This window comes from Eriocheir sinensis, chromosome 55 (assembly GCF_024679095.1).
Source record: "Eriocheir sinensis breed Jianghai 21 chromosome 55, ASM2467909v1, whole genome shotgun sequence".
In the NCBI taxonomy this organism is placed as follows: Eukaryota; Metazoa; Arthropoda; class Malacostraca; order Decapoda; family Varunidae; genus Eriocheir; species Eriocheir sinensis.
In genome coordinates, this window is record NC_066563.1 from 2,901 (window position 1) to 17,500 (window position 14,600).

The window sequence follows — 14,600 nt, forward strand, 5'->3', positions numbered from 1 at the left end:
GTCTAGCATCGCATTCCACTGCTATTATTTACTATTTCATATTATTTCGATTAATATTGGTTATTTACATGCAGTGAATTATTAAAATACCCTTAATTGCACTTGCAGAGCCAGATATCATTTAATATACCTGAAATGACCTATCAATCAATGAATTTGAAGAAGAAAAACATAGATCGTTCGAGCATGACGTGACTGTGTTATTTGATACAAGCTTGTCTTTTCGTGTGCTTGTATGTTAGATTATCGATGTAAACGACTGAGTTGTTTTTTGTGTACATAAACATTCAAATATATTATTGAAAAATAAGCTTGAGTGTCTATCACAACAGTTGATTTTCACGCATTCACGAACTAGAAATGCGCAGGTACCACATCCATGAAAATTCCCGCTCTGTTGGTGGACCGATGGAATGAAACAGACAATGGTACTGAATGCATAATGACCCTCTTTACCTCATATTTAGGGGTGATTAAGGCCATACTAGCTCTTCTTAGGGTCGGAACCGCATGTGAAGTGGGACACAGTAGTCGAGGGAGAGTTATTAGTGTGCGGTACCTGGCGGGGAGGGGAGGTGGGGAGTCTGCGGTCTGCTTAGGAGAGCGAGGGCAGTAAAAAAAAGGATGAGCGGGGCAATGGAGTGTTAATAAGGCGCGGGTGTGTGGGCGGCGTGCTGTCCACCCGAATCACCGTCCGCCCACCACCTGCATCTACCTCCCCCCCCCCTCCCCCCCCCCCGTCTCTCTCTCTCACGCGGAAGAATGCTAGGCGACGCCCCGACATGGATAAACTGAGGATTGGTAAACGAATGCATTGATTAACGATTACGGGGAGAGAGAGAGAGAGAGAGAGAGAGAGAGAGAGAGAGAGAGAGAGAGAGAGAGAGAGAAATTGAGCGAAGGAAATGATAGAAGGAAGTCGAGAGAGAGAGAGAGAGAGAGAGAGAGAGAGAGAGAGAGAGGACAAAGGGACAAGCAGGGAGAAAGGGAGAGAGCAGGACAGGGAGATAACTTGTAGAGAACGCGAAGACAATGGACCTTTCCTCTTGGCAATGCAACGAGACGCATATACATAAGTTAGGTCTCTCTCTCTCTCTCTCTCTCTCTCTCTCTCTCTCTCTCTCTCTCTCTCTCTCTCTCTCTCTCTCTCTCTCTCTCTCTCTCTCTCTCTCTCTCTCTCTCTCTCTCTCTCTCTCTCTCTCTGTCTCTCTCTCTCTCTCTCTCTCTCTCTCTCTCTCTCTCTCTCTCTCTCTCTCTCTCTCTCTCTCTCTCTCTCTCTCTCTCTCTCTCTCTCTCTCTCTCTCTCTCTCTCTCTCTCTCTCTCTCTCTCTCTCTCTCGCCGTCATACACGAGTAGCGGCGAATGAAAGGAAGACGAGGAAGGAGGTGAGTGAGGGCGTGAAGGATACCAACAAAGTCCTTCTTTCCTCGCCTTCATAAGTGGCGATAAGGAAGAAGGACGTCGAGAAAGGCGGTGAAGGAGCGGAGGAGTGAAGGAGAGGGTCAGCCACCAGCCAGTCAGTCAGTCAGTCATTCGCGCCCTTCCTTATTCTCCCAGAAGTGACGTTTCTTATCACAGCGAAAGACACACGTCACCTCGGAAGCAAGGCGCGAGGCGGAACAATACACAAGGTTAGCCAGACGTGAAAACTGATGCTGAGAAAACTAGTTCCCGTTGGCCCAAAAGTGAGGGAGTAATAAGAGGAGGAAGAGGAAAGGAGGAAGTGAAGTAAGAGAAGGAAGAAGAGTATCCATAGTAGTAGTAGTAGTAGTAGTAGTAGTAGTAGTAGTAGTAGTAGTAGTAGTAGTAGCTGTTTTTCTTTTGCAAGGTGGACCATATTATTTACATGTGTTACCTGGTGTTTTATGAGCCATTTTGTTAAGAGTAGCTTGAACGTGTTTAGCAGATAAGTTGCAGGATCAGCAGCAGCAGCATCCGCATCAACACTGGTAGCAGCAGTAGTAGTGATAGTAGTAGTAGTAGTAGTAGTTGCAGAAGTAGTAGTAGTAGTAGTAGTAGTTGCAGAAGTAGTAGTAGTAGTAGTTGCAGAAGTAGTAGTAGTAGTAGTAGTAGTAATAGTAGGAGTAGTAGTAGAGGAGGTGGTGGTGGTGGTGGCGGTGGTGGTGAGGGAGTGGTTCATTTGCTCTTCCTTGTTTTTTACGAGTGTACTCTTTGGGGGTGAAATTTCAGTAGGTCATATTTTAACTTTTTTCTTCTCACTCTTTTCTCGCTTGAAGTCTGAACAGAGAATAAATTTTACTGATGGCCTTGTAGGGGATGAGTGTGTGTGTGTGTGTGTGTGTGTGTGTGTGTGTGTGTGTGTGTGTTAAATGGAAACCAGGATGAGAGATTAGGAGGAACACACACACACACACACACACACACACACACACACACACACGACCTTAGTCTCTCTGGAGGTTACAGAGAGGAATGAAGTAAATATACAAGACCTTTCTCTCTCTCTCTCTCTCTCTCTCTCTCTCTCTCTCTCTCTCTCTCTCTCTCTCTCTCTCTCTCTCTCTCTCTCCTAGCAAGGAGTATCAATGAATGCATGAAATATTATCTTACACGAGCGATGCGACTTTGTTTGCGTGTGTTAACAATGTGTAATATATTCCTGTTTTGGTCATCATCTGTATATTGGTATTTCCTCTTCCTACAACATCATCAACAACAACAACAACAACAATTACTACTACTACTATTACTTCTTCTTCTCATATAATTACTTTCCTCCTTTCCTGTTTGTTTTATCGCACGAAGAGGACGATGCTAGATTGTTTTTATCTGGTAACACACACACACACACACACACACACACACACACACACACACAGGCACACACAGTAAGACTAGGAGGAAAATTATAATACTGTGCAACGCTGAAGTGGTTAATGAGAGAGAGAGAGAGAGAGAGAGAGAGAGAGAGAGAGAGAGAGAGAGAGAGAGAGAGAGAGAGAGAGAGAGAGAGAGAGAGAGAGAGAGAGATTTACTTTCTCCCTTAATTATATGGAATACCAACACACTCCTCATTATCTACATTTGCTTGACCTTCCTCCTCCTTCTGCTCATCCCTCTCCTCCTCCTCCTCCTCCTCCTCTACTTTCTCCTCTTCCTTCTTTCCCTGCTTCTCTTGCTTCACTCTTCCATTTCCTTGGCCTTAAATGCTTTACTTATCTCCTCCTCCTCCTCCTCCTCCTCCTCCTCCTCCTCCTCCTCCTAAGTGTGGGAGACTGCCGCATTTCTCTTTCCTCGTCTTCTCCTTCCCTTAATCATGTTGTCTTAATGATGATGAACAGATTAAAAGGGAGACAAAGCAACCTCTGAGTGACTTACCCGGACTGTGTGGTGGTGGCGGTGGTGGTTGGGGTGAGGGTGGTAGCGAGGGTAGCGGTGGTGGTGGTGAGGGTAGCGGTGGTGGTGGTGAGGGTGGGAGTCGTGGTGGTGAGGGTGGGAGTCGTGGTGGTGGTGGTGGTGGTGAGGGTGGGATTCGTGTGTTTGGTTTTCTAAGTAAATGGTGAGGGTCGTTGGGTATAATTGGTGATGATGCTTGATGTGATAGTGGAGGTGATGGTGGTGGTGATGTTTGACCTGTGATGTCACCTGGTTGGCATGTTGTTGCTGTTGTTGCTGTTTCTGTTGTTGTTGTTTTTGTTGCTGCTGCTGTTTTTGATGTTTACAGTGGAGGTGGTGATGATAGTGATGGTGGTGACTAGTAATGGGTGATATGGATGGCGCTTAAAGATGACAGCAATGTTCTTTAATTTGTATCCTTAAAAAAATAAAGTGACCCAGTTTAATTTCCAACATGTGTTATCCTCACGACCTGTTAGCGCGTCTCCTCACTGTGCTGCGAGCCGTGTGTCTCCCGCCGTCTGGATTTTCATCGTCTTTTTGCGAGGAAGTGTTGACCTAACGAGTGTTATTTTTCTAGTCTCTCGCAGCCCAGTAGTCTAGTGTGTCGCGACCCAGCCCTCGGAGAATCCTGCTTTACTGTGTTGACTTTGCGTTTTCTAGGATAGAAAAACAACAAGAACAAGGACAGCAGCGACAGCTACTCCTAACACTCATGATACCGTTACTATTACCAAAACAAGAGCAACTACTATTACTACGACTACTACTACTACTACTACTACTACTACTACATTCCCCCTACTTCAACTCAACTCCGTCACCACCATATCCCACCCCCACCACCACGCTCCTTATCCTCCTCTTACCCCCCCCTAACCCACCTGTCCTCCGTCCACAGGTAGCGGGTGGGTGTCGGGTCAGCCGTATCGCTCCCTGGACCCGCGGCGCGTCAAGGTGAGACGACACCTGGTGAGGCAACACAACCTGCTGCGCGCCAACGTGGACCCGCCCGCCGCCGACATGCTGGCTGTGGTGAGTCACGGGGCGGGGGAGGTCAAATGAGGGGGACGTATTCCTGAGCTCTCTCATATATCATATATAATGTATGACATACATACATCAATTTGCTGTCATTATTTCTAGTTTTTTTTCTTCTCCCTTTCAATAATATTTTCCTTCGATTATTCTTCATACTCTCCCCCGCACGACCGTAACAATGGGTGAAAGGTTAAGGGGTCAGGAGGTCACGGGGTCAGAGGTCATAGTATGGAGTTAAGGGGGCCAGTGGATTCGTCCCGCCCATTAACATAAACAACAACAGTGTCTCGGTGTGTGTGATTTATAGTCATGTATTCAGTACCCTCGCCAGGATCATTCACGGCGCGATACATTCATTAATACAGGGGACGCCCACGTAACTCATGGCTGGGGCAAATAAATCGACCCTGCTGGGATGGCTTTGGCTTGGATACGGCAGGTGTGTGGGAGCTTGCTCGGGGGAGCCGTCGGTAGTATGGGCGGCGAGTGAGTGAAGGGACTCGCCCCCGGGCGTATGCTCCCTGTTAGTACTCGTGTTACACGGTTTAATGAACTTATTTTTCGTGGTTGGTATTGTAACCTTTCTTTTCTTTTATTATTTCCATTCTTTTAAATTTTCTTTCTCTTCTGAGTGCAGGCAGGAATAAGCCTTCACACAATAATATTCCTTCAATGACACTCCCCTGAGAAGATCTTGGTGTGGGAGGGACTTAGGGGTCTTAGTAAGCTCTGATATCCGTCCTAGGGGGCAATGCATCCAGGCCAGGAATCGGGCAAACACGGTACTGTGTTTTACCCACAAGGTTCGGTATTATCCCACAAGGTTCGGTATTATACCCACAAGGATCGGTATTATGCCCACAAGGTTTGGTATTATCCCACAAGGTTCGTTATCGCCTCCCACAAGGTTCGGTATTAGGTCCACTTTTGTTTATTATTATATCAATGACATAGATACAGGAATTAGTAGTGATGTTAGTAAGTTTGCAGATGATACCAAGATCGGTAGAGTAATTGAGTCGGATCAGGACGCTAGTATTCTCCAGGCTGAACTCAACAGATTGTATGACTGGGCGGATAAATGGCAGATGGAGTTCAATGTAGGGAAGTGCAGTATTCTGAGTGTAGGTAGGAACAACCCCTGTCATAACTATTGCTTAAATGACACTCTCATAAGCAGGTCTGGGTGCGAGAGGGATTTAGGGGTCTTAGTGAGCTCTGATCTCCGTCCAAGGGCACAATGCATTCAAGCTAGAAATCGAGCAAATAGGGTACTGGGATTTATTTCAAGGAGCGTAAGCAACAGAAGCGCCGAAGTCTTTATCAAACTATATTTAGCATTAGTTAGACCTCATCTTGACTATGCGGTTCAGTTCTGGTCACCTTACTATAGAATGGATATCAAAATGTTAGAATCGGTGCAGAGGAGGATGACTAAGATGATTCAGGGGTTGAGAAACTTGCCATACGAGGAAAGACTCAAACAGTTAAATTTGCATTCTCTAGAAAGGCGAAGGGTGCGTGGAGACATGATCGAGGTTTATAAATGGATGAAGGGCTTTAATAAGGGAGACATTCATAAGGTTTTGTTGGTAAGAGAACCGGGTAGGACACGAAATAATGGGTTTAAACTGGATAAATTCAGATTCAACAGGGACATAGGCAAAAATTGGTTTACTAACAGGGTGGTGGATGAGTGGAATAGGCTTAGCAGTCATGTAGTGAGTGACAATACAATTGTCACATTCAAAAATAGACTAGATAAATTCATGGACAACGATATTAGGTGGGATTAGATACACGGGAGCTACACGGGAGCCTAGGTTCAGAGGAGCTGCCTCGCACAGGCCTACCGGCCTCTTGCAGACTCTTATGTTCTTATGTTCTTCTTATGTTCTTATTTCAAGGAGCGTAAGCAGTAGAAGCGTTGAGGTCATCCTCAAACTATATTCAGCATTAGATTGACCGCATCATGATCATACGGTCGGTTCTGGTCACCTTACTGTAGAGAATGAATATCAAGATACTGTAATCTGTGCAGAGGAGGATGACAGTAATTATTCAAGGGTTTTGAAATCTGCCTGATGAGAAGAGACTTAGCAGCGGTGCTAAGGGAGCCGGTTGGACACCTAGCGATAGGTTCAAGTTGGATACATTCAGATTTAACAAATTCATAGGCGAGAATTGGTTCACCAGCAGAGTGGTGGGTGAGTGGAACAGGCTCGAGCGTCATGCTGTGTGCGTCAATACGATTGACACATTCAGGAAGAGGTTAGATACTGGCCTACCGGCCTCTTGCAGACTCCTTACATTATGCTTTAATGCTCTTACGTTCTTTATTATTTCCTCTGTTTATCACTTCCATTCCTTAGCATTTCCATTATATCCTATATCTCTTCTTTGCTGTTTTCGTTGTTCAACATATCCATTCTTCACTCTTTCCATTTAAGGTTTTGGGTCCGTCCTGGCACCCGCTTCCTGCCCCTCATTCAGCACCACTAAGCTAACCTGCCACTACTTCGTCTGTATCCAGAGTTTATCATTTTGGTTTTTCTCACCTTGTCCTTGATTTGATTTACTCTTTGTATTTGCAACTGATCCGGTCTGGTGTCTGTCTCACTCCTCCATCTCCTCCTCCTCCTCCTCCTCCTCTTCCTCCTTTTTATTTCATCATCAAGCTCGTCCTCCTTCGCATACGTTTTTTACTTCTTCTCTGATTCTATTTTCACATATTTGTCACTCACCTTCAACTTCTTTCCCTTGTTAGTCGCATTTCTCTTTCGCCTTCGTCCTCCTCCTCGTCATTGATTCCGTTCTCCTCATGTTTCTTTTTGCTTGGCCCTCATTTTCACTTTTTGTCAATATATCCAAATGTTTCTCTCTGTTGTCAAGCCTCCTCCTCCTCGTCCTCCTCCTCCTCCTCCTCTTCCGTCCTCCTCCTCCTCCGCCGTCCTCCTCCTCCTCCTCCTCATCATCATCATCATCACCCCCATAAACCGATGTTGTTGTTGTTGTTGTCGTTGTTGTTTTCTACTTTTCTTCGTTCTTGTTTTTGTTCTTGTTCATCTTGTTCTTGTTCTTCGTTCTTCATCCTGCTTATTCTTCTTCCTCTTCATCCCCTTTTTCTCCTTCCTTCATCTCTTTTATCTCATTCTTTCCTTCCTTCTTCTTCCTCATCATCACCTCATCACCTCATATCATCATTTCTTTCCTCTATCTCCTCCTCATCTTCATCTTCTCTCCTCCTTTTCCTTCCTCATCTCTTCCCTCCTCATGGTCCTGACTTCCTCTTCTTCATCATCTTCCTTCTCTCCTCCTCCTCCCTCCTCCCTCCTTTTCTCTCCCTTCCTCATGGCCGTCGCTTCTTCATCACTATCAGCTCCTCCTCGTCTTCTTCCTTTTCCTCCTCCTCCTCCTCCTCCTCCTCCTCATAAGCAGGCGGAGCGCGTCCAGGGCAGGCCGGAACACCCTCACGCCGCGCCAGCTGACCCGTCGCCTACGTGAGGTTACTTCCATGGCCTCCTGCAACCCTGGCCGTGCTCCCGGGACGTGGTGCAGCGGGCGAAGAACCACTTGGTCACAGAGCAGCCTCCCGAAACGGGCTGCTCCAACTTGTTCCCAGGGAGGCTTTTTAGTTAAGAGGTCGCCACACTCTTCTACACCGCAGTCCTAAATAACTAGGGCACAGTCCAGCTAACTAGGACCCTGGAACTCCAGACATTGTCTCATAAAGAGATCCTCTGCCTGCTGTCCAGAGGCTTCACCATGACCCTGGCACGGGAGACAGATTAGATATTACACCTTGTCCAAGGGTGACCTGAGACTATGCAAGCCAGGGGCGACTAGTTCCTTGAGGTGAAAACACTTCACCCACATACCAAGAAAGGAGGGGGAGGAGGAGGAAGAGGAGGGGCCAGCTAACATACAGCCATGCACAGGTAAATGAATCATGTGAAGTCGTTGGCCTTGAAAATAGATGTCCGGCCCACCATAACACGACCATTAATTCACTGACCTTTCAAATGGGGGTCAACCTTTTCCCGGGAGACTGTTTTATCCTTCTGACTGAAAAACGGTAACGAACTGGGGACCCTCCAGACTCGGCGTAGGTAGGGGGCAGCACTGAGCCATCTAGGGCGTCGGGGTGCAGGAGACGAAAAGGAAAAATGAAGGTCAAGGAAAAAAAATGAAAATGAAAAGGAAAGAAAAAGGAAGGTATTGTGTTTTTGTCTTACCATTACTTTTCGTTTCCAGTATAGGAAGCAGAATAGGAGAGAAGGAGAAGGAGGACGAAGAGGAGATATAGAAGAGAAAGGGGAAGGAGGAGGAGGAGGAGGAGGAAGAATATAAGTATTAAGAAATAAACACATAAGAAGGAAAGTAACAAGATACTTAGAAGGACAGTGAGAGCTGCCGAGAGAGAGGGTTAGATTCGTTTGAGTGAATTCTCTACAACACAAAAACAAGGAGTGTACATTTAAAAGCGAAGAGTCATCCACTAAAGTACCTGACTCACTTCACAGTCTCCTGAAGTGTTTAAAATGTTCTGTTGGTTAATTCTTTTGTAAAATCTTCTCGCGATAATTAAGATGTTCCCCTCACACAGAAAGTAGCCCCCCGCCAAGCCAGATAGAGACCGGGGAGGATATTTTAACATACAAAAAAGCGAGGTCAGGAAGGAATTATTCTTGACCAGGAGAGAAACTTGTTCCCAGAAGACATAAACTTAACCAAGGCAACCACTGGGCGGAGAGGCAGCGTCGCAGACAAAGTTCCAAAGAGACAGACCAGTATTATTAAACATTTGAAGAACTGATAGACCAGCATCCTTAAACATTTGAAGGACAGATAGACCAGCATTCTTAAACATTTGAAGGACAGATAGACCAGCATTCTTAAACATTTGAAGTACAGATAGACCAGCATTCTTAAACATTTGAAGGACAGATAGACCAGCATCCTTAAACATTTGAAGGACAGATAGACCAGCATTCTTAAACATTTGAAGGACAGATAGACCAGGATTCTTAAACATTTGAAGGACAGATAGACCAGGATTCTTAAACATTTGAAGGACAGATAGACCAGCATTCTTAAACATTTGAAGGACAGATAGACCAGCATTCTTAAACATTTGAAGGACAGATAGACCAGCATTCTTAAACATTTGAAGGACAGATAGACCAGCATTCTTAAACATTTGAAGTACAGATAGACCAGCATTCTTAAACATTTGAAGGATAACCCACATTTGTTAAGGCTTTCCTAGAAGGTGCGGGTATTTCCTCGGGTAGTGTTATGACCCTAGTGATAGTTTGACGAGGCTCTCACTGTCCTTCTATGTTTCTTTTTATCTTCCTCCTTATGTGCTTATTTCTTCTTACTTTTCTTCTTCCTCCTCCTCCTCCTCCTCCTCCTCCAAAGACCGCGAAAGTTGAAGGTGATAAAAAAAGTTCTAAGAGTTATCAAAACACCTCTCAGGTCTAAGTCCAAAAGAGTTGTCCGATCTGGGGGCATTTATGGTCCCCCCCCGGATGGGATCTCTGAGGCTATTACTTCGTGAGCAGTTTGATATATTTTGATACATTTTGAGGTGGTGTTTGGTGTGAAAAGTAAGAGAATTTGTCTTTAGAGAGCATGGTGAACTACTCTCTGGTGTTGGTGAGACCACAGGGAAACGGAAAGTGAGGTCAAGGGAAGGGTCTTTGGTGGGCTTGCACCACCCCCTTGCCTCCAATGTATACCTCACCTGGAGTGGCTTACGCCCGTTTCAGTACGTGTCATCCTACCTACACCCTAAAAGGCACGATAGAGACCAACAAAGACATCTTAATCAATGGAAGAAAAAAGTGAATAAAGGACTAAACTAAGCAGAAGGTAACTGAAATCACAAAAATATCTTTAATAAATTGAGAAAAAAGACGAAAAAAGAGCAGAATCAGAACAGTAGCGAGCTAAAATCGCATTCATAGGAGAGATAAAGTGTGCAGGAGAATGTTACACCCACGAGAGGCACACAAACCTGATCAAGCGGAACCACGAGACGGAGGAAGTAGTTTAGTGGAGCAAGATTAGGGACCAAGGCCGGCACTCCCAAACGCTTCTGGGCCCACACACCCACATTTGATCAGGCTTTCGTAGAGGTTGTGTGTATTCCCATGGGTAGTTTTATGAGCCTTGCGATAGTTCAATAAAGCTTCTGTACCATGAACTTGACAAACGCTCCTGAGAATCCGACTGATCTCCGTGGCCTATGGAAGTAATCGTTTGGAGCCGTGATCGTCTGAGACACGGGCCAGGCTTGCCACACGGCCACCCATGAATCACCCGTTTTTTGCTTCCCTCGGCCCCGTGTTCGTGGATGAGTTAACACGACGCTCTCCACGCCTCCACGCGGCAACCAGGCGGGTCTTGCGTTGTTCCGAATTTATTGTGTTTTGCTTGTTTTGGGGTGCTTTCTCTCTCTCTCTCTCTCTCTCTCTCTCTCTCTCTCTCTCTCTCTCTCTCTCTCTCTCTCTCTCTCTCTCTCTCTCTCTCTCTCTCTCTCTCTCTCTCTCTCTCTCTCTCTCTCTCTCTCTCTCTCCTTGACTCGCTCCTTCCTTCCATACAGAGTCGGTTGTGAGTCGGCCGCAGACTGATGGCGTTTTTATGCAAAGGATTAAATACTTTACGATCACGTCTTGCTCTGCTCTCGACTCGCTCTTTACTTGATATACTCAGCTCAGAGCGACAGGAACTTCAGCTCTTTTCTTTTCTTTTTTCTCTTCGTGTGGAGGATTAACTTTTATCTCGACTGCCCGCGGAGGTTCCCGACAGTGGGGTAAGCTGAGGACTGGCGGATAGGTATACAGGCTTGAGTTTTATGTCTCTTTGCGCTGTTGATTTACTCCGCTGCCCGAGGTGTGGCTGTTAAAGTGACCAGATAGAGTGACGGGGCTTATGCATTGTGGTTCAACTTTAGTATATGAGACTGGTGCGGGTTTTTATAGGCTGTAATTCTCCTAAAACCCTTCACTTCTCATGACTATATTATAAAACAAATATATAAAAGCAAAAATCACAGACAAATTCGCTTCCTCTATCGCAGCTTATAGTAAGATTACAACGAGATCAAGACGGCAACACGTTGGCTGTGTGTTGTTCACCTTTCCTCAATAGTATTGCCTCAATGTCATGTTTGTAATTCTCCTCATGCACTTCATTTCTCAGGTATACAATGTAAAATGAATAAAAAAACACGAAAAATCTGCTTCCTGTATCGCGGCTTACCGTAAGATTATAGCAAGACTAAAATACGTTGTCTGTGTGTTGTTCAATTGTCCTCATTGGTATTGCCTTCACGCGCCTCCCCGCTGCCCGAGTATCCTGTCCACGCGTCCCCGCCTGCAACTCTTCGCTCTGTCGCCCCTGCCCGTCTCGCCCCGTCTCGCCCGTTTGTCCTGCAGTGTCCATATTCTCAAACGTGTCGACGCCTTAGTACATCTGTTTAATGAGGCTCTCGTAGATGTTGCAGGGATTTCCGTGCGTGGGTTCAGATCTCTGGAGGTGGTTTTGCAATATTTCTACGCCGTCAACGTTAAAATCACTTTTGAGAACCCGATGTATTTTGTCCGTGGCCTTCAATAACTATCTCAACAAGAGCCCGGAGCGTTTGAGAATGCGAGTCTTGTGTGGCTGGTGGCGTGATGGGCCTTTGCGTGTTTCTTTTACCTGTTGTATTTTTACGTAATTGTGTGAAGGATTTTTTTCTCTAAAGTAAAGGAGACCGACCAAAGGGTGAAAACACACACACACACACACACACACACACACACACACACACACACACACAACACTGCTCCTCTAAAGAAAACAGAAAAATACCAAACCAGGAAAGATGCCAATAAGTAACGATTTATCTAATGTTCTTTTATAAGTGTCTTGAAACTCCCCTTCACCGTTTTGTATTTCATCATATTTATCCTACAATGCTTTTAACTTGGGGTGACGTAATGATTGTGTGTGTGTGTGTGTGTGTGTGTGTGTGTGTGTGTGTGTGTGTGTGTGTGTGTGTGTGTTTTGTTGACGGACGCACGAAAGCAAACATCGCCCCCAGCCTCGGCGATGTAAGGTCACGCGGCTCTCAGGAACATCATAAAGAAAACAACATCAGTTCGTGTTCCTCGCTCGCCTCCTCGCACGCTCCTTTACATGCCGGGATCTTCTCACTTGTCTTTTCTTCGTTCCTGTGTTGTGTAAATGAGCGCCGTGTTGAGGCTTAAGACACTCGCCGGCGCTGCGGTGAATTATAGAAGCAGCTGCGCCACAATTAAGTAAAACTGACGACTCGAGAGACACGGGCCCGGGAGGAATGACAACGCTCTTCACCCTCCACCGCGGACCTTCCTCCCTGGTGACTTTCCTGTTATCTTGTTCTTTTTAATGAACTTTTAATTATGGCTTTCATTTTTCCTTGTTTTCTTTATCTTCTGATTATGATGCTGCCATAAAATTGTCTGTTTTATTTACTTTTATTATTGTATTTTCTTTGTTTTTTCCATTATGCTGCCACCACAACATATCAATGGAAAACAAATGTAAACTAATGTTAGGTATAAAGTAAAGCCTTTATATGCAATCCTAAAACTAAAAGAAAATGGGCTTAAAATATTTTAACCACTTCTGCTAATGTTGAACCTTTACCTCCGGCGCCAAAACTTGAGAGGAAACAAGGGAAGCAAGTTCATCTGAATGGCAACACTTTTATACTTTTCAGCCAAAAACACGAGAAAGCGTCACAATCAGGACGCCAACCCTTGCAGTAACGTTGAACCATACTTTCCTTTCTCGTGCCGAGGGAAAACGAGCCTGTCAGTACCAAGCAAGGGTTCTCCAGACCCCTTAGTGCCAACCCTTCCCTTGCTCCCCCGCAGAAGTGGTACAAGACGGCGGCGGAGCAGGCGCAGGCGTGGGCGGAGCAGTGCGGCCACCACAGCCACCCCGAGCACCCGAGTGTGCGCTGGACCTCCAACTACGGCGCGTGCGGCCAGAACGTCTTCGTCTCGCCCGCCAAGAAGCGATGGTGGGTACTGGTGGTGGTGATGGTGGTGGTGGTGGTGGTGGTGGTGAAGGTGGTGGTGATGATGAGAACAGTGGTGTTGGTGTTTTGAGTGTTGCAGGCCTATGGGGGTTGGTAGGGAATGAGGTTAGGTATAGTTTTATGGCCTTAGATACGTGGGTGGATAGGTGGGTGAAGGGCCAGGTGATGTAAGGCAAACATTCCCCATTCCCCCTTCACACCGTCCCTTCCCCCTTCACATCAACCCTTCCCCCTTCACACCAACCCTTCCCCCTTCACACCAACCCTTCCCCCTTCACACCAACCCCTCCCCTTCACACCATCCTTCCCCTTCACACCATCCTTCCCCCTTCACACCAACCCTTCCCCCTTCACACCAACCCTTCCCCCTTCACACCAACCTTCCCCTTCACACCAACCCTTCCCTTCACACCAACCCTTCCCCTTCACACCAACCCTTCACATCAACCCTTCCCCCTTCACACCAACCCTTCCCCCTTCACACCAACCCTTCCCCCTTCACACCAACCCTTCCCCCTTCACACCAACCCTTCCCCCTTCACACCATCCCTTCCCCCTTCACACCATCCCTTCCCCCTACACACCAACCCTTCCCCCTTCACACCATCCCTTCCCCCTTCACACCATCCCTTCCCCCTACACACCAACCCTTCCCCCTTCACACCAACCCTTCCCCCTTCACACCAACCCTTCCCCCTTCACACCAACCCTTCCCCCTTCACACCAACCCTTCCCCCTTCACACCAACCCTTCCCTTCACACCAACCCTTCCCTTCACACCAACCCTTCCCCTTCACACCAACCCTTCCTCCCCTTCACACCGTCCTTCCCTTCACACCATCCCTTCCCCCTTCACACCATCCCTTCCCCCTTCACACCAACCCTTCCCCCTTCACACCGTCCCTTCCCCCTTCACACCAACCCTTCTCCCTTCACACCGTCCCTTCCCCTTTTGCGTCATCCTTCCCCCTTCACAAACCCCCTTCGCCTTCCCTTTCTATTAAGACAATCCACTTTAGACCCATTCTCCCTTCATACTCTCCCAATCCTCCCTTCCCTTAACTCTTCCCTCCCTCCCTTCCTTCCCCTCTAACGCCCCCTCCTCGCCTTCAACTATTCCCTC

General features: G+C 46.6%; 1 protein-coding gene across 1 annotated transcript in view; it reads left to right on the plus strand.

Moving 5' to 3' along the window:
* Positions 1-4,258: 4,258 nt before the first annotated feature.
* LOC126983860 (cysteine-rich venom protein-like) overlaps positions 4,259-14,600 on the plus strand; it is a gene marked incomplete at its 5' end in the record, with an annotated part of 12,510 nt that continues 2,168 nt past the window's right edge. The window contains 2 exon segments of the mRNA XM_050836990.1: positions 4,259-4,392; positions 13,311-13,459. Coding sequence (XP_050692947.1) covers positions 4,259-4,392; positions 13,311-13,459 — 283 coding nt within the window.